The following is a 21,777-nucleotide window of genomic DNA, read 5'->3' on the forward strand; positions in this document are numbered from 1 at the left end:
AGAAGATTATTGGCCAAAAGGGTTATTTAAGTTATGGAGGCATTTATCAGAAAATTATATTAAAAATTATTTTATATACTTGACAATTTTCTCGAAAGATAGAAAGCACAAAATAACTTACAGATATCAGTCTTATTTTGTATAATTTCGTTTGGGACAGACTAACCGACAAGGGCAACTTAAAGAGTAACTTTATACTAAAAATATACATTTTTGAAAAGACTTACATTGATTCTCTTAAATTCTAGCTTTCACGGTTTTCGCTTATATTTAATTTTTCAAGGAGGGAACAATGGGCTGTTTATTACACTATTCCCCAAAGTTGTATAATAATTTTCTTTTATTCGTTGGCCTAAAAACTTTGACTTTTTTGAATTTTGATTGGTTTGTTCATTAAGTTGAGAGTCTTAACGTTTCAACCACTAATTGTAATCTACAGAATGAGTTATTTTGTGTATCATCATTGGGAATGTACATGAATTTTTCAGCTATTGTCTAATCCCTGATATTTCATTCATTATTTTGTATAAAAAGTAGAAGCAATTAATGTTGAAATAAATACATCCATAAATCTCTCAGGTACATAATGTATCTATCTACCTAGCTTGGTAAATTATAATAATATTTTGTAAAACCCTGTAGCTTAGCTCAGACATGTAAACAAAATATATGTAAAGAAATCAGGGAAAATGGGCTACATTAGCTTGATGAGGCGTAATATACCAGATATACCTTCAACATACATAAATGTATATATTTTTGTGGGTGTGCATTTTCTTCCGCATATTATCCATTCATATATAGTGTTCATATTCGCAAAAAAGACAGTTAAGCACATAGACGTCGTTGTCCAAGGCTGGGGGTAAAAGGGTTTATCTCGCCGCAACCTTTGAAACACCTCATTTTACACTCCTAAAAATAAAATAAAAACATATTAGATAACCTCCTCAAACCTTTGAAACCCCTCAATGTGCGCCATTCAAAATTGGACGTCACTGCTGAAGCAAACTAAAAATAGTTAGGAAATTAATTCTTTTTTGATGATTTCAAAATGTTATTTTATGACTGAAAATTAAATCATAAAATTTTTCCCTTTATATTACTTTTTAAAGTTTTATGTAAACAAGGATGACAACATCCATAAAAGCGAAGCACTGAAACGGTAGGACAAACGGACATTAACACTTGTATAGTGTCAGAACTGAATAATCAGAATATAAATGTATAAGAGTCGATGCAAAATTGTAAGTAGATTTGTTGAAAAACTGCTTGATACAGAATGATGTTTATGGACATACTTACATTTTTAGGACTTAATCATAGAGTTGCTTCGCTTATAATATTGTACTTTGTTGTCCCAGGAATCAGTATACAAAAAATCAGATCAATCGAAAAATAGATCATATAAAAATTTGTTGTTAAAAAGTAAAAAAATCAACATGTTTAAAATGGACGTACGGACATTTTGGTAATGATTATAGAGTTGCTACGCTTTCTAAATCGTATCTAACTACTGCAGGAATCACCATGCAAAGTTTGAAATCGATAGGACAATTCTAACATGCCTAAATTAACGAAAAAAGCTATCCGTGACGGACGGACGGACGGAGTGACGGACGGATCGACCCTAATTATAGAAAAGCTTCGCTTTTAAAAATTATGGATGGACTGATAAGAAACATATAGTATAATTCTAAGTTCATATTGTTTAATAAAAAGCTTTTTTTGCTTAGTATTAAGAATTATAGAGTAGCTAGGCTTTCATATAAGAAATAAGATAATTTTTACAAAGAATTGTTCTATCACGCTTAATAAATTATTGTCATTTTTTTCATGGAACAATCTAAAGTCATCAATTTTGGTGTTTCTGATAGCAAATAATAAATCATTTTAGTTTCCCGGGTTTTTTCTCCATCATTTATCATTGCTATTAGGAGTTGGTAATTGGATCTTGTTTCTGTACAATATTTTCTTAACGTCTGTATAATAGTACTTTTTTCTGTACAAGTGGCTTCTCCCCTTGGTAAAACCTTTCTTGGATCAATGTAAAACTTTTCTGAAAATTGTATAATGATCGGTCTATAATTTGTTTACTAAATCTTTGCGGTAATACATTTATACATACAGAAAAACATCCTGTTGCTTTAGTATTTAAGATTATGTACAATAATGGATTACACCATATTTTCATGTTCTCTAATAAAGATAAAATAACAGTAAGTCTCATTCACCCTCTTTACCCCCATCCCCTCCTACTGAACAATAAGCGAGTTCCATGTTAGCAACTTAAATTGACGACAATGTTCCCCCTGTCATTATCAACAACGTATATTCTACATCCATTTGTACAATTTATCAAATTATTGCGTTTGAAAAGCGAGGCTTTGTCTTTGCCATGGTCTAGCTGTTAACGAGATAATTTGAAACACACTAAGCTACCTAAGTATCTATGATTGAATAAAGAGTATTTAGGAAGATTAGTTTGTTTGATATATTGTCATATTTATGAGCATGACTGTACTTGTTTGTATTTGTTTTGTTTTTATTTAATTAAAGTGTACTTCTATATTTAGATTAGATTGAATGGTCCAAGAATAATTCTTCTCAATTTACATGAATATTGTTATTTTTACACCATTACAAAATAGCTTGTTAAAAAATATTTCACTTTCATTCATAGTGTATGAAATAATCTTTTCCAAAATGCAGGCATCTAAATTAATCTTCTAACTACATCCCCAATGATGATATAGTACATCTTCTGTATATTGCAAATATAGGCTTAAATGTTAGGACATTTTATGTCACAACCAACCAATCAAATTCAATAACAGACCCCAAAATTGTTAAGCCAATGGATTAGAAACCGTTATTATAAAACTTTAGGGACTAGAGTAATAAACAGCCCAATGTCCCCTCCCTTCTTGCCAAAATGGTTCTTAGTCCGAAATGAATCTGCTGGATAAATACCTATTTTTTGTGTCGAAAACACATGTATCGTAAGATTTTTTACCTGAAGAAGTATGCAAACCTAAAGAAAATCAGTACATATTTCTTACATTTTTCTTTTTATTATCATTGTATTTAAACTGGACTAAACATAATCTGTTAGAACATTTAGGGAATTACTATTTTAGTAGCTAGTTACAGTAACAATAAATAACACCCCTATTTTTATAATTTGCGAAAATCCGCCAAGAAATATTTTAGATTTTCCTGTTATTAGTTTACAGCTAATAACCAAGCAATTTATAGGATTTTCGTACACCATTCTATATCTAAACGGTTACGCCCCTAGAGGCCTTATTCCAATGAGAACTTCAAGAGGGGGTAGTGTGATGAAGTCAGAGATCCTTTGGTACAGATAGACAGACAAACATCCTCTTAATTAAGGATACAATATCAATAAGAGAAGAACATAGCCCTGCTTTCCATTGATAAAGCAAGTGCCTACACATCTCTTAGATTATAACAAGTTGTAGCTTATGTATCAATTCTATACCATAAGACTTTGTATAGGATTATGAATAAGCAGACATTACATTACTAAAAAATCGCTATGCTACTTTGGAATTTAAAAATTCTTGTTAGTATCGCAGCTACTATATAACTATGGTATGTCCATACGACCGTCAAATTGTAGTAGAATGTTGATGATTATCATTATTTTCTCGGCTGCTATTTAAGAAAGGGAAAAGTAGGTTGCGGGTAAAATCCGTAAAGGTTGTGTGTTTTAAGTTATAAACAGTAGTAGAACGAAAACAATTTATGTTAACTTTTTTTAAAAATTGTTGTCTATAGTTCTTTTCAATAAGAAATACACATATTTAGTGAATATTATCGTTCTATTACTATTTTAAAGCTTTAAAACACACACTTTTACGGATTTTACCCGCAACCTACTTTCCCTTTGTCTTTTTTCTGTATTTAGATTTTTTTATCTTCAAGAATAGTTTAGCATTAGGATTTGCAGTCAGATTGCTCATTGACTGTTGGTTAGATTTTTTCTGCATTTTCATAATAATTTAATAGTTATACTAAATGGAAAAATATTGTCCTTGTTTGATAAAGATTTAAAAGATGCAGCATTTATGTAAATTAAACAACCTCCCTAACACACACACACACTATAAACTATATATATAATCCCATTCTCTTAAAAGTATAAAACATTACCTTTATGAAACCTAATCTTTCATATTTCATCTTGTAAATGTAGAAACATACTTCTACACCATAGAATATAGTACAAATATGTATAGATAAAGTTGTTATAAGTGGCTCATAGGTAAACCTAACATTCTTTTTTCCCCTTCAAAATAGCTTAAAACCTTCCTTGTACCAAAGAGAAAAGGTTCTAGCGCACATATTATACACTGAAAAAAAAATATGTTTATTTAAATGCGCTTTTCATATATCTAAAGTTATTTTCTAGATTCAATAGGTAGTATTCATATGGTAACAACACATTAGATAAATAGATTACAGATGAGCTTTACTCTTAACTAGCTGAATTTCTTAAACTAAGAGAAATAAAAATAAATTTCCCCGGATTTTCTCGTTTTACGTAATTCATTAATATTCATGAATATAAATTCTTTTATTTTCCTCATTTTTTATTATAGTGACGCTACTCAATAATTTAAAATGTGTATTTGGCTTTGGAAACTTTTTGGGGAAGCGTAGTTTTTGGATACGAATAAATTCTGTTGTTATTATATTTACGTAAATTGTCATCCTTGTTTTCTGTATTTTTTCTCTCGCTAAGAGTTGAGAAGTAGAACGTAACATGTTTATTCCATTTCCTTCTTTATTTTGTGCATTTACATACAAATAAAAAAGATTATCTTTATGTAACAATAACTATTTTTAAAGCGAAGCTTTTCTATAATTAGGATCGGTCCGTCCGTCCGTAACGGACAGGTTTTTTCGTTAATTTAGGCATGTTAGAATTGTTTTATAAACTTTGCATGGTGATTTAGAAAGCGTAGCAACGCTATAATCATTTTAAACATGTTCTTTTCTAAAGTGGTTCTTTTCTATTTCTAAGAAATATTTAGATTATTGTTTTCCTCAAGGCTTTCTTATCTATGTATCTTTCTACCTAATTCTAATTGTAAAAATCAAGGATCTTCAAGGGTGGGACAACCTTTATGTCTTATTGATTTTTGATGATATTGACTGCACTTAATGTACATATATTTCTACTGATAGTTAACAGTTTTTTTTATTCATATGAGAATATTTTTAAAAATGTTTAATATTAATTTCTATGTTAAAATAACTTAAGTATAAATATCCTAATGATTGTAGGATGAATAGATAACATATTATCTATGCACTGTATAGTATGATAGAGCTAGATTAGAGTGTCTCAATCAGTTTATTTCCATAGTTTTAATTTTGTTCATAAAAATAGTAGACTGCAATACAGTTATATATTTAAGTTTTTTTTTTTGCTTGTGTGTTTATGCTTAAAGACGATTCTTGACCTTGTAAATATTTTGATGCTAGTTTGACGTACATGTTATACTTTCTTAAACAGTCGAGGAAGCACAACCCCAGCCGCTCCCCTTCTTTCTTGAAATTTAAAACAAATCTGTTTAAATTTTGCTTTTATGGGAGCTTATCGTGACTTAAAATACGGTTCAAATATACCCACTTTTTTCCGCGATTTCCTACTCTACTTTTGATTTATATGGCTTAATAATATAATAACGTAGCTGCTCTATTTTAAAGGATATTATGTTAGGTCAAAATATTAATATCTGTTATGTATCTCCAAGTAGAAAATCTCCGTGTGTATCTTGCGAAGATTGATTTGTAAGCAACATAATTGCAGGCCTCAGCTGGGTTCTTAAATTAATAGATTCGGAGAATTGTCTATAAGATAGTCGTGCAATTTATGTTTTTTTTATGTAAAAAAAATCTTCCAATTGTTTTCTACATCTTCGAAAATTGTATATATAATACAAAATACAACAAGGTCTGTCATTACCCTTGTCTGTAGCTAAAGATCTCGTTAACCATGATTGGGTGGTGCCCCATAGCCGATTCCCCGTTTCTGTATGTTTTAAGAATCCACCCTAGATTGATATTATACAATACAATACATGAATGATAATGTATTGAGAATATATACCTTTACACTCAAATATACTCACATTTACATGGGATAATGGACTTGAATTCTAATAATGATTGGTTTGTACAAAGTATTAATGTCTGTCCAGACTTGTTTACCAAAGATTTTAGTTGACATAATATGATTTTTCGTTAGGTGGGTAAACAGGTCTTAGTATAGATGTATATACAGATAACTACCTCCCTCCCTTTTTTAATGACCTTTTTTCGTCTGCTACCAAATTATGTCCTGCTTCTTGGCTGTGTTGATATACTCGACACCATTGCTTGATTTTCATTGACCCAATTGAGAATCGGCAGAAGGAAAGATACAGTTATTTAACCCTTTCTCTCTCTAGTGTTTTACTCTAATAGTGGGAACATAAAAGTATCATCTAATGTCCTATCCCTTTCTACCTGACTTAACAATACACACATCTATAATGGAAATATATAAGAGAGTTTTAATATAGAAAAAAACTGTACATAAAAGTTATCAATATTTTAAGCTTTCTTATATAAGCATTGAATGAGAGAAATTCTAAGAAACCATTTTAAACCGGCTTATACAAATAAATCAGTAAAGTCGTTTTAGGATCTAAAGGAACAGAACTGCTTTTTACTTTTAGTCTAACTATTTTCTTTATGGATACGCTTGTATATGTACTTAGTGGAAAATTCCTTATGCCTTTCTATATATGTAAATTGTCATTCGAAGAAAAAAACTCTGGAAATGAGGGGGCATTGGGTTGTTTATCTAACGTTTCAACCAATAATGGTAATCTAAAAAAGGGATAATTTTGTATATAATCATTGGGAATACATCAATATATCGGCCATTATCTTATCCCTTTAGATCCCTGAAAATAAATACAACCATAAAGTGTCAGTTCCTAAGTCTATTTTATGCTATGTTGAGATTTTATTGATAATACAAACAACCAACCAATATTAACCTTTGGTACTTTTTTAGGTTTGCAAGTATTGTGGCCAAAAGATTAGAATCCCTTGGAGCCCTGACCCATGGAGACAGGAGGGCTACAGAATCCAGAGATCTGTCCAGGTAAATGCTTCATTTCTGGCATTTGGTCAAATCTAAGTTAATTGGGAATTGAGTATTTTATAGATCTTGTTATCCAAGTATCGAGGAAACTTCATAAAAAACTATCTAATGAAAAAAAAATTAGGAAAATTGCCTAATACCTTTTTCTAGGAAGCATGTTTAGCTTTGCTGGATATTTATTGTTTTGGATTTCTAGCTTTCTACAATATTCCGTCTACTTTTATTATGTTTTATTAGTCCGAAGAACAAAAAAATCATAAATGATATTTTTCTACTTTAGCTTTTCAGATTAATTATAGGCATTTTATGAAATAAATGTTAGGCATTAAATGCCTTCGTTTTTATTCTACACTTAACATCAAGCTAAACTACTTTAGACTAAAGAGGGTGCCATGTTCACCGAATTATATTTCTAAATAAATCCAGTGAATTAATCTGATACCAATCTTGTCCTATTAAGGTTCAATATTGACAACAAATATGGCCGAGCTGCCCTGGAGGCAACATTTAAAGCAATTATGGGCTATGAAGCGCCTATTGTTAAACCACCTGCAGAATACAAAGGAGACTTCTTCAAAGGTTAGTTTTACAGTTGCTACGCCTTTAGTTAATTTATTTTTATGAAGGTTTTATAACGTTAGGTTTCTACCATTAGGTTTTCAGCTGTTTTGCTAAAATTTTCAAAAAAATGACTGGAAAAAAAACATAAAAATTGCGCGAAGAACATAACAAGAACCATAAGGTCCTTAAGTAGCGCGGCATAAGGATAATTACTCATGTACTATCTTTGGAAAATAAATCACCTGGTAATTTTACATAAGTTTAATAATAAGAGGGTTTTGCAACAACAAAGTTTAATGTTACTTATCATTCTAAAAAAATGAAGAAAATTTAAGACTCTTAAAAATGCTTAAATATGTCCTATGGTAATAGGAATTTAAAATAAAAAAAATAAATGACTGTAATAAAAATAGACAGACGTAAAGAACCTTGTTACGAGTAGCTGCGCTAATTAAAAAGGGTATGTATTTTAAAGTAAACAATATGATATATTTAGATATCGCTGATGGCTTGGTGGGTGTAGGTTTAATAACACAATCAGAAGACAATCCTGGATTTCTCACACTGGACAAAGGGTATAATGATATGAGCAAGTTCCTTAACAGGTAAATAAAAATCCATCTTTAAAATAATCACAAATTTTCGCATTATAAGATTCTTTTTTTGTTTTTAAACACATTAATGACTAGTAGACCTTCTTGCAAAGTATCTTTGCTGTATCTATATAGTAATTAATTAAAAAGCAACTACCTATGAAAAAATATGTATTTTTTATAATCTTTTGTAATTAAGATATTTAAATGCACAAAATCGAAGTATTTATTTGAAGTGTTTATTTACTTTCAACAAGAAAGTTTATTCTTGTTTTATACACATTTTACTTTGTAAGTTTGTTGATACATTTTAGAGTAAATTAGATTATGTTATTTACTCCGTGTGTGTGTGTGTGTGTTCTTGTGTGTGTGTGTGTATTCCTGTGGGGGGTAAATGTAATGCATATCAATTTCATACACATCTCAACAAACCCAAAACTATTCTTATTTTTTTTTATGTTAAGTAGGTATAGGTATTATTCATTACTTTTTTTTATGAATCATGAATTGTCCCATAAGTTTGTTATTGGTAATAATAAAAAGTAGCTTGATGTCTGTCCGTCCGTCCGTCCGTCTGTCTGTCCTTTGAAAATCAATGAGTGCACCAATGCTTACAAAATTAAAGACTCTGTCAGAGGTAGGAAGTACGTAAGGCCCTTGTTAAAAGAGTAGCTGCGCTACAAAAAAAATTGTATAAGAAGTAAACTTATATACTTTTATTGACACTATACATGTTTAGGAAACATTTATTTGATATTACATACATTCCATTTTAGTAGAATTACAATATTTCAACTTCAAATACTTTAGAATTCTTTTATGTGAATATTAGGGTTGGCAATACGAATCCGCTCAATTTTTGGCCAATTTTGGAATCCGATTTTTAATAGCGGATTCGGATTCTTAATTGGTAGGCTAAAATTAGCTTCTTTTTTTCAACTCCCCCTTTTTGAAGGCAAAGATTATCATCATAATATAATATCTTTTAAAATCTGGTTCGATTCTCGGAAGTGAATTATAGAGAACACAAAGAACATTAATTTTTAGGACATATGTAGCACTTTAATTTTTTAATTTAAAAAAAAGCCTTATAAAATATTGCTAGAATCTTGAATCCGAGGGAATCCGCCATTTTTTGGACGGATTCTTGTAAGAATCCGAATCCGGTCCAAAAATTTGACGGATTACCATCCCTAGTGTATATATAAGAGGCTGCATGTCCTATTTGCTTGCGTGTGATTCCTATGTATGCTCATTCATATTGCTGGATGGAGGGGGGTATATTTGTACACTTGTCGCAAACACTAGTCTTAGAATATTTAGTACTAGGGACTATGCTCTTAAAGGCCTCTAAGCCACTTTAAATTGGGGGAGTCGACCTCCGCTCTTTTTTTTATTTTATTATTTTTAAATAAAACAAATAGTGGACATATATCTTGGAAGGGCGTTGTTACCCTCCCACAAAAAAGTTATAAACCTTCCCTGGACCTATTAGAAGCTACACTGTAAAGAAGAATTATATGGGTTCATTGGTTAGCGAGATCCTTTGTGAAAAACACACAGACAGAGATCCTGTTACCTTTATAAAAGGATATTCTTTTATCATTATATCCTCGCTTTTTTACTTTAAAATTCGAGAATTTCAAATTCATAATTTGGACATTGATAATTTGATAAAAAAAATTGATATTCAATTCAATAAAACTAAATCTTAATGATTCCTAAAAAACAGTGTTGACATATAACTATACCACCCATCCTTTCTGTACACTACTTGATATAGCAAAATACATTGAGAAAAAATTGAAATTCATGATTTTATGGATTTAAGAAAAGACTATTTAGTAGATTTATTAGGTAGTCTGTTGTGTCTATATAGTTTTCATGAATGTCTAGTAAATAAACTCATAAAATAGATTTTTTTTTTGGTAAAATATTCTCCATGCTAAAGTGTTTAATGATTTTTTTTTGAACGTCAAAAAACTAAAGTGTTTCATATTTTGTATCTTTTTTTTCACATGGATGACAACATCCATAAATGTGAAGCTCTAATTCCAAACTTTTTATGCATTAGTTGCAAATTGCGTAAAAGCAGGATAATTTGGTACGGACCTACCCTAATTATAAACAAGCTTCGCTTTTTAACAAACTTATGTAATATCACTTTAAAAATAGGAAAGGGTCTATGTGTTATAATCTGCTTTGAAATTGTATATGAGTACTACTGATAAACCAACCAAGGCACAAACTCAGATGGCGCAGGAGACTGTTTTATTTGGAATTTTGATAAGATGAAACTAAAACTACTTTCTTCCTTTCGCTGACAAATTCTTTTTTTAGGATTCTCGGAATGCACGTGGAGAAGCAGAACCTTTTGTTTAAATACTTTTCTGATACTCTGGCAGCTATTATTGCACAGGCTAAACGTTCTGGCAGATACGACCAGGTCAGTAATTATATTTGTGTTCAAACTTTTTAACCAATCATTAAAGGGGTAACTTTGTTTATCTATCATCATTGGATAGTTTATTTTCCTTTCCTTGAAAAGTATACTTTACATTTCGGAATTTTATTTTGATTTATGTATTTCTTAGATGATTTTATTCTTTGTTTATACCTAATGGTATGCTAATTAAAAATCATTTTCTGTTAGCTCAATTCTTTAAATTATGCTGTTTTAGAACAGAATAATCCACATTGAATTTAGTCAATTTTGATACTGTAATGTATTTGTTTCTTAAAACAGAATAACAGGTTTCGGGGGTTTTATTACGGCATAAAATGGCAGTTCTATATAACTTGAATGCTCCTTTATATGACTGTCGACTGATGTGATTTAATCATACAATACCTACAAGTTTTGTACGGGATATTATTGCGAGAAATTATATCTTTTATCTTTCTATTTCCTCAATAAGAAAGAAAGAAAAATTTTATTTGTTATTTTTGTAAAATGTGAATTGTGACATTGAGACTGGCGGAAATAAACATTGTCCAGATCAAATATCAGAAAACAAGAATGGTTTTATTCAGTTCTAGTGAAGCTTTCTTATTTTAGAATATTTCTTATTCTTCAAGTAAAAGAAGTAGCCTGCTACCTTTCTTGATGAATGCCTTATCTTACTACTCCCATACCCCATTTCTAATCACTAAAAGGACGAATACTTTCCTCTAAAGGCCTATCAAACTCCTAAATTCCTACCCCCTTTATTTTAAACAAATTAAAATGTGGGTTTTATCCTAAACCTTACCCTTGCGTTGGGCCTTAATACTATGGGACTACACTCTCCTATTTCAAAAAAATGAGTTGAGGGGGAGGGGGTTTATGTTGGACTATTAGGACACAGCAGAAAGGTCATCAAACCAGCCGTCAGCTCTTAATTATAGAGAAGCTTCGCGCTTCCAACAAGAGAAACAAATAAGATTATCCAGTTGAAAAACAAGAATATTGAGATGTTACATGTCACAGTCTCTCATTCCAGAGCACCAATGGAAAACAAATATTTTTGGTCCGATAAGAGATTAATCATTTATAGACTGATTTTATTTGATCAAATTCTTCTTATATCCTTCTTTGTCTATACTGAGAAAAGAAAGAAAGAAATATAATATTGTGACTATTTAAGAATGCAATTTTATTTGATTTTATTTCATAATGTTTGGATTAGACACCTTGTCAATAAGAAAGTAAACTTACTAAAAATTTATTACTCTAAGTTAACTCATTAATCTGATAAATTCCTGACAAATTATGTTAAGGATTCAATGATTTGGGATTTTTTCTACGTGTTTGCGTCTTTCTGCTTTGGTGTACTCGAATGTAAAAAGCATTCATTTTAGAAATGTCTATTAACAATTTATTTTAAATCCTTTTAAAGAGGTCTGTATTATTTGTGTCTGGAATTTTTGTAGTATAGCATTTGTACACGTCTTAATAGCTATTGCTAATAGTTAGAAGCTTAAGTAATGTTTTGGTTAAAATGACTGATTTTATTTTATTTTGTTATTATTGCAACACATTTTGTTTCATCTTAAATATCTGTAAATGGTTTACCCCCTTTAGGATGTGATAACTTCACAATACATTATTGTATTTAAAAAAAAAACCTCACCCTTTAACCTAGATCATATATCCGAAATTATGTCCTTGACTATTTGTAAGCTTACCCTAGATTTGTGATCTGTTCTGTTCACGAGATCTTACTTGACTTGCTTCTAGCTTATGTTACTTTAGTATATTTATAAAATATGATATTTCTAATTAACCTAAAAATTTCTAAAAATTGGGAAGAAATCCACTATCATTCATTCTACCATCCAATCTGAACTGTTTTTCTCCTTTAGAATGTAAATCACATTTTGTTGAAATCTATTTTCTTATTTCTCTATCTGTGGGTTTGGTGCACTTATTTTCCCCCTTATTTGAAGCAGCTAGCTAGGTGCATTTAAGCCTATTTCAATCATTTTTTCATCTAGTGTTCAATTTATACATCAAGAAACAATATCAGGTTTAAAACTTTATTTAAAAGATAAGTAAACTCAAATAGTACATGATTCTTTTGAAACTAATCCTTTGCCATGTAACGTCCTCTTTTTTTTGTCCTGGTTTAAAAACCTTAACACCTTATAGTTTTAGTGGGGCGAAACTTAATGATTAAAAGATTAAATTGAGACAGATAGATGTTGTAAATGACCCATCCCCCTCTTTTAAAGGCCATAAAAATTTATCTTACAGTAAACTCACTTAAAATCTCTGTAATGGCTCTTTTTAAGCAAAATTACCTATTTGTTTTGTATGTCCACTAATTCTCTACATGTACCTCTCGAAATGCAATCAATTCTTGGTAATGGTTTGCGGCGGCGAACTTCATTCAACATCTTCATGCCATTTGTTTTTATTTCTTATGTGTGTAGTTTTGTCATGCATTTTATTAGTGTCCAAGTAACTATAAAATTCCATTATAGATAATATTAATATGGGTATTCTTCAAAACAAATAGTTATAAGATTTTTCCAGAACAGTTACAATATTAAAAGATATGAATTATCCATTAAACGCTCCTGAAATTAAGCTTAGCATAAATCCACAATATACTTCGGGACTGTGGCGTGCTGTAGGGGGTTGTAGAGAGGTGCCAACACCCCCCTGAAAATTGAGATTAGGAAAGTTGGCCTTCCCCTTTTCATCTCCTAATGGTTTCACAACTCCATGCTTTGTTTATTGGTTTTCTGTTTTTTTTGTTCTGATTATAGAAAGTTTCGAAACTGCAACGAATACTTATTCTTGTTTGATTTAATAAGATCTGGTAAGTATGATTTTAGTTAGGGTTGGGCCGGATATCCGACCATTTGAAATATCCGGCCGGTTACCGGATATTGAAACTATCCGGATACTGGATAACCAGCTGATTTCTAATTTGCCGGACATTGGGCCATTTTCAATATCTGGCCGGATACCAGATTTCCGGCATTAGAAATCAGCCGGATATCCGGTATCCGGCCAAGGAAGTATCCGGCCCAACCCTAATTTTAGTCTTAATACTTTGGATACTTTCTAGTCTAATTTGAGTCTCTTGTGACTACAACTTTTAGAATTTTATTCCGGTGACTTTAGAAACTTTTATATTTTATGATATATACTAAGATATAAGGAAGGTAAGATTTCATCAAATAGTTGATAAAAATCTAATAAAAGAAATTTAATTATGACCCCCCCCCCCCTCCCCCCTGAAAATCATTTTGCTGAAATAAGCAAAATCCTTAAAATTTGATGCAGATTTCAAATCTCCCTCTAACATTAAAATTCTTTCCAACTTATATATCTTAATGAACACACAGACAGGCAAACTTTCTGGCTATTTCAAATAAGGATTTGTAGAATTGCTGCGCTACTTTATAAAAAGGAAATATAAAAATACCAACATTAATTTTGCTAGAAATAAAGAAACCAGGACAGAAAAGATTAATGACTTTGTACAGTTTTAAAAAGCGAAGCTTTTCTAACGTAAGGTTTGTTCGGTACGTCCGTAATAAATTGCTTTACGTTTTAGAATTGATTATAAACTTTGTATGATGCCTTCTTTAGTGATACTTTTCAAGCCACTAAGACTCGATTTTGTAGGCATTCCCTTTAAGAGAATGAGGCAAAATGCTAGCCAAGCATATCTATAATAAAGTCACAAAGTTTGTTAGTTTTTGTTTTTATAAAATGCATTGTTTATATAGGTTTTATTTATCAAGCTTCGCTGTTCTGAATGTTTTAATTCTTGTTATAGTATAACTCGACAAATGATTGAGTTGTCAAAATGTCCACTCTACTGGAAAATTAGCAGGGCACGACATAATTTTAAATTCTTTTAACAACAATTCTGATTGTTTTACCATTTTAGAGTTTTAGAATATATTTTTTTAAAATAAGGGATGCATCCTCCCTCGCACCCCCCCCCCCCCCCACACACACATTTTATTTCATTGTCAAAATTCTCTACGTTTAAAGAGGTATTGATTAAAAGACTTAACATTTTAGTGAGGACAATGGGCTAGACAAAAATACTTAAAATATTACATAATTTAGGTCATTTAAAATTGCTTAACAATTGTTAAGAATTTCTAAAGATAGTAGTCACAAAATATTAATATTATTAATATTAGAAGAAAGAGCAACTCATATTAAAAAAGTTTTCTCTTATATTTATATTGCCATTTTTATTGTTTATTGAAACAATCAAAATTTAAAATACAATAAGTTTTGCTTCCAAAGAGAATCTTCACATTTTATTATTTGGATTGTTAGGAATATAGTGATAATTTAAGAAGCTAGTAATTTTGAAGATAGTATTTTTCTAATATTTCATACATTATGAAATAAAGGTTGCTAAGAATATTTGTCAATATTCTAAAGAATTGCCGTGTTTTTTATGTTTTTTTTAATAACAAATTTTGAACACTGTTTCTCAGGTCCGCTGTAGGGGCTAGAATTTTTAGAATATTGCTAGAATCCGGAATCCAAAAATCTGCAATCCACGGATTAATCCGCTTTATTTTTTGGCGGATTTTTGTAAGAATCCGAATCTGCCCAGCCAGTAATTCGGCTTTTTTTTGGTTTTGAGGAGTTTTAATTTTGTCCATCCGTATGTCCATAATATTTGTATTGATGAACTGATGATTGAAGTATAACTGTTCTCTGTTGTGAACAAACAATGTTCCATCAACTCTTCACTCAACATGCTGTGTCTTCAATTCCGCATATTATCATAATTGCAAGTGTTTCACAATAAGCAATAAGTTTGGAAGATTAATGAGAATGAAGCAAAGATGAAGAAACATTTGGCGATAATAATCAATTCTTATCCTTTTGTTAGTCTTTACAGAAGGATCTTACTAATTGCTGAACCGATATGGTTCTCCTTTACAGTTTAGCTTTTTATAGGTCCTGGGAAGGTTCATAACTTTTTAGGGGAGGGTACCACCACTTTGACAAGACAAATCGCAAAAAATATGCCTAGCGTCGCTTACATATTTTTTTTGTAAACATAGGTTGAAAAGAATACATTTTATGTGCCTCTAGAGGCCTATATGGGCGCAGCCGTTAGTTACTAGATTATGTGCTTTATGGCCATATGCATGTGTGGAATTGAAGACTCCCCACTCAACATTCAATACATCAACTTTTCCATTACAAACATTCCAATAACCTTAAGATTTATTTATTTATTTTAACTCCAACTGATAGAAGGTTGCTGCTACTCTTGTGATTTATTTATGTATGTTGGTACCTGAGTACATGTTTTCATGATAACAAAAGGAATGACCGCGACGGAGCCAAACAACGCGCACATGCCGCGTCGAACAGTCATTGGAGGGTTGAGTAATTGTCGTCTTTATTGCATTGGGATAAGGAATGGACGTCCTATGGGATTTCACACAGAGCACGACAAAAGAAAAACTCAAGGAGAGTCTTGACAGTGATACAGTACATAGACCCAAAAAAACACTGACCCCCTTAATTTTGCCAGGGGTTAGGATACACCCCCTTCTGCACAGCTCTGCATCTAATATTTTAAAGATGCTGTTATACATCTATGTTTAAATGAAGGAACAGTTAACTTTATTATACAGGCTTTATTGATTCAAAAGCCTTAAGTTTTTTTGTTTATTATAATTTTCTGAAAAATTAATTTTATCTTTATTCAGGGTATCCTTGATGTTGGTATGACTAAAGAGGATCATGTTGAGTTGATCAAGACCCACACATTTATCAGGAAGCATGCTACTGGTACGGCTAAGATTGAACTTCACATTCTCCACGTTGAGAGAGGTAATAGTTTTGTTTACATCATTGAGGTTCAAGGGTCACGGTAAAGGGGTGTTACCCCCCCCCCCCTCACCTTGAAACCCTTGATTCTACACCCCTCAAACGTTTGAATCCCCTCATTTTACTCAAAATAAAAAGCTTGGACGTCCTTGGTTTACATGTTACTGTATTGTTGACTATTGTGATCTCATGTATGTACAGGGTTGAGTTACAACCATAGGACGTAGTATGAAGAAATGAATCCCTGAAACTTGCATATTTAGCTGAAACTTTCTTATTTTTACTTAACCTTGGTTAGAGTATGGCAAATTAATATAAACCAAATTAATGGTACAAAACAGTAAATTGTAGATTTATATCAAATCACCACAATTTTTGGAGCTTGTTTTGAGTAGAATCGAATCCTCTACCCCAAGAATTGTTCACTGGCGTCCTAACTCTTTAAATCTTTAGATTTTAAACAATATAAGAAAGTTAATCATCTCGTTTGATTATTCCAGGTATGAGTTGGGAGGCCGCTCTGGAGAAGAATAATGAGTTGACAGGAAAGGATGAAGGTTTCTACCTTTCACACCAGGTTTGTTCAATTTATTTTCGTTTAGATTTTACGTTTTTAGGTGTTTTGTTATGCTACAAAATTACTACATCGAAACTTGATACTCTTTTTTTACAAGCGGATCTGTATTCTAAGTGGTAGGACAGGCAGATTAACCTAAACCCATACAAAGACTCAAATTCTAAAATAAAGTAGCCTTTAACCATCCCGGGACCTATGTAAAGCTTCCCTAAAATGGTGAACTAAATCTGTTTAGTATTTCGATATCTTAAGCTACAGACAATAAAAACTTACAATTTTATACTAGATATTCTATGTGCACTAAGAGATATAAGTTTTCCGGAATTTTAATGTAGGGAGTAGATTTGAAATCTGCATCAAATTTTAAGGATTTTTTATAAAATTCGTTTTTTGTATAATTCTTTATCTAAAAGCGAAAATACATTTTAAGTTAATTAATTTTGACCAATAGGATAGTTGGATTTTAAACTACCTGCGCTCTAATTGGTTGAATGATGTACGACATCCAATCAGAGCGCAGATTTTTTAAATCCACCAATCACGGATGCCAAAATTAATTAACTTAATTTGTATTTCCGCTTTTAGATAAAGAATTATACAAAAAAATGAATTTTATAAAAAATCCTTAAAATTTGATGCAGATTTCAAATCTACTCCCTACATTAAAATTCCGGAAAACTTATATCTCTTAATGTGCACTCGAGTAAAGGGATGTAAGTTGACTCTCTATTTTCATTCTTGTAAGAGTTTAGGTACTCAATGCTAATAATTTGATTTAAACTTCTCCTTGCTTAGGTGAGAAACGGGAAGAAGACCGCAATTCTGGCGGTTATAGACGAATCCTCGAAGAAGAAACCTGACAAGAAAAAGGATTCTAAACTCTACTATGTTTACAGACCAAATACTGGCCAACAGGTTAAACAGGTATGTCAGTCTTCTTTTTATTTAGGTATCCTTCATTAATTTTGGTCCATAACTATTGAAAAAATCAAAAATCCTACACTAGGAATTATTACTTTGTTATAAACGTATAAATAGGAAGCAAAAATATTCACCATTTCTTAATGATTGTCCGTCTATTGCTCAAAAACTTGATTTTCTTCACTGCTATTGGATACACTTTTTGTACTTTGTACTACTCTCCTTATTCATAAAGCTGTTAAGGGTTTATAATTTGCTTTATGAGATCACCGTCTGAAATTTCTTGTGAAGACCCTTTAAATGATAATTTCTGTGAACTTAGGTTCTTACAGATGTTGTCATCTTTGTTTATTCAATTTCATAGGAATCAACATGTTTTTTTTTTTAAAGGAAACCCTAGCAGAGCTGAAGAAAAAGTACAAGAAGGTGTCCAGTGACGAGTGTGAGCCAGCTTGGAATGCCCAGTTCAAGTCCAGTGCCAAGATTTGCTCCCACGCCTACTGGAAGGGCAACTGCAAGACCAGAACCCTGGGTCAAGATTGTGAGGTAGGGTTCCAGATAATTTCTACATATATTGACTCAGATAACATCTTTACAATGATAACGTTCAAAAGTATCGAAGATATATGAAGGGATAAGGCTAAAAAAATAAGTTTATTCAAGAAATTTAAATGCTCTGTCTTTCTGAGCATTGCCCAACTTTCCTTTAGAATGAGAAGATAACCAAATTGTGAAAAATTTTACAGACATATGGTCATGCACTCTCATGAAGTAGCTTCACTCAAAAATTATAAAAATGTCAATCAAACGTTTTGATTCGTTGTATCTTATTTCATATATTTATTATCCAATGTTAGGGATAGAATAATTGCGCTTAAATTAATCAACAACCATTCCACACACACACCCCCTAAATATTAACAAGTTTTTCTAATTTTGATTTAACTCGGATCCTCTATTCATGATTTTTTATTAATTATGATAAATGTATTGTTAGCATATTAATTAGTGAAAATAAGATTAAATTAGATTAGAGAACAATCAATAATCTTATTCAACACATAATACAATTTTATAGAGAATAATGAATGTTTAACAAAATAAAATAAAAGAAAAAAACATATAAAAATAAAAAAGTCAAATATCTCCTACAGTATGACAGACAAACCAACACTTTATTTGTATACCAGCTGCTCTACTGCAATAATGGATGCAGAATACGTGGATATTATGAGAAATTTTCGCATAGCCTGATAAAATGATTCTCCCAGCTGGATAATATATCGATTAGCCCCCTCTTATGTTCCCATCCTTTTCACTGACCAATATCTTAGGACTATATTAGCAATCTAAATTGACGACAATAAAAATACACTGTCACAAATTCCACATATTTTATATCCATTAATGCTATGTTAATTCAATACCTCGCATTTTACAACAAGAAATCATATTCAGTATTTATAATTGACTCTTTACTAAATTAACGTTGATACATTACAGGTTTATTTAATCCTTCTCAATTGCTAAAAACATTGATATTAATTATCAATGCATAAAATATTTGATTTTGAATTAAAATCGTCTAAAATCTTACCTATTTCGTGGATCTTTGCACACCCTTATCTGTTGACAAATTATCCTTTTTACCCAGGACCTGGGCTTGTTATGATGCCCCCTCTATCAATATCAAATGCATCCAACATATTAGAACCTCACGCTAACCCCCCCCCCCTCCCTCCCCCGATCCCCCAAAAAAGAATGAATTTAATTCTCCACCAAAAACTATAATATACATTATACAAGTACTAGGACTTCCTTAATGCTGGGAGCCATTTAAAAAAATTCCTCCATTTAAAAGAAAAAGACTGACAGACAGACTAACCAACACAGATATCTTGTTGAAAAGTTTCAAGATTTAATATTTTATTAGAAGCAGTTTTATTAATGAAAAATATGATATAAAGATATAAATTGTCACATAAAATATATATTTAAGGCCCAAGCCTTTTTTATTGTAGGTATATGACGTAACATTACTCCCTTGAGACCTCTATACTCATTCATTTATAACCTCACACATAAATTCTTTTCAACACACTGCGAAATCCGAATATTTTCCGCTGGATAAAACCGGTTCTACTATACCCAAATGAAAAACATATAGTGTATATTTTTATAGACATTTTCTACAACAAATCATAATATTAATAATTTTTGGGAGGCCAACTAGACAAGATATAGTCTTTTAGTATTCACTTACCTATCAGCGGACAACTGTCTATAACACCATCTTTACTGGTGCTAAATTTCTTTTCATATAAGAATTTCCTATCGATATAATAAGAATTAAAATATGCAAAGCTGTAGGTTTATTTATCAAATAACAAGGATGACAACATCCATAAAAGCGAAGCACAGAAACGGTAGGACAAACGGACATTAATACTTGTATAGTGTCAGAACTGAATAATCAGAATATAAATGTATAAGAGTCAAAGCAAAATTGTAAGTAAATTTGTTGAAAAACAGCTTGATTCAGGATAATGTTTATGGACATACTTACATTTTAGAACTTGATTATAGAGTTGCTTCGCTTATTACATTATACTTTGTTGTCCCAGGAATCAATATACCAAAAATCAGATCAATCGGATGATTAGTTCACATAAAAATTTGTTGTTAAAAAAGTAAAAAAATCAACATGTTTAAAATGGACGTACGGACATTTTGGTGATGATTATAGAGTTGCTACGCTTTCTAAATCATACCTAACTATTAAAGGAATCACCAAGCAAAATTTGAAATCGATAGGACAATTCTAACATGCCTAAATTATCGAAAAAAGCTATCCGTTACGGACGTTTGGACGTACGGACGTACGGACGGACGGACCGACCCTAATTATAGAAAAGCTTCGCTTTTAAAAATTAATGATAATTTTTAAAAAGTTTATTTCACACTTTTTTTGTAAAAACCTTAAAATAACAAGAATTAATACGAAATAAGTTTTGCACGAGTCAATTGAGATATTAAAACACTAAACTCCTTATTTGACAAGAAATAAGATGTTCTGTCCTTTGCCATTATTGGGAACGAAGCTACTCGACAAATTATACATGATCGTGTAAACTGTAAAGGCTAACATTTTTTTTATGTTTAAATCCCCCTTTCCTCCAAAAAAATGATCTAAAGTGTTACTCGACTTATGTAGAAATCACGTATTCCAAGTTCCAATAAAAAAAACATCTTAGGAAGCTATTTATTTATAGCTATTTGTCATTGTTTCATAACCAGAAAATGTTTTGCTGATTAAAAAATACACTTTGGCAGAAAAATCACGCATTTTTATTAGGATATAGTCTCCAGATTACGAAAAAGCTGCAAAAATCCTGTTTTCCTTTAAAAGCATCGCTTTATTGGTCGTAATGATCCTTGTTAACAATCAAGTTCTTGCTGTGAAAGTTTTCAAGTGGCCACTTCTTGGCGCCTACTACACTCAGAATACGGTTTTTTTTGCACTAGAATGTTTTCTGTTTGTTTTGCTAAAACCATATGTAGATTGTGGATTGTACTATTGGGGAGTTTGACTTTCAAAATTAGATTAAAATTTTATTGTATTTCT

The 21,777-nt window shown here is 31.1% G+C and overlaps 1 protein-coding gene across 15 annotated transcripts in view; it reads left to right on the top strand.

Annotated features, from left to right (window-relative positions):
- Positions 1-21,777, top strand: part of sno (Protein strawberry notch) — a 56,243-nt gene that overhangs the window by 26,712 nt on the left and 7,754 nt on the right. For all 15 annotated transcript variants that reach the window (XR_013877294.1, XR_013877293.1, XR_013877295.1 and 12 more), the window contains 8 exons: positions 7,097-7,186; positions 7,647-7,765; positions 8,244-8,352; positions 10,681-10,786; positions 16,534-16,657; positions 17,155-17,231; positions 18,027-18,155; positions 18,543-18,698. Coding sequence is in view for 10 of the 15 variants with exons in the window: in XM_080152649.1 (XP_080008775.1) it covers positions 7,097-7,186; positions 7,647-7,765; positions 8,244-8,352; positions 10,681-10,786; positions 16,534-16,657; positions 17,155-17,231; positions 18,027-18,155; positions 18,543-18,698 (910 nt within the window). In the remaining 5 variants the exon portion in view is untranslated. The remainder of the gene's footprint in view (positions 1-7,096; positions 7,187-7,646; positions 7,766-8,243; positions 8,353-10,680; positions 10,787-16,533; positions 16,658-17,154; positions 17,232-18,026; positions 18,156-18,542; positions 18,699-21,777) is intronic.

This window comes from Acartia tonsa, chromosome 3 (genome assembly GCF_053477335.1).
Source record: "Acartia tonsa isolate MP-2025a chromosome 3, ASM5347733v1, whole genome shotgun sequence".
Classification (NCBI taxonomy): Eukaryota; Metazoa; Arthropoda; class Copepoda; order Calanoida; family Acartiidae; genus Acartia; species Acartia tonsa.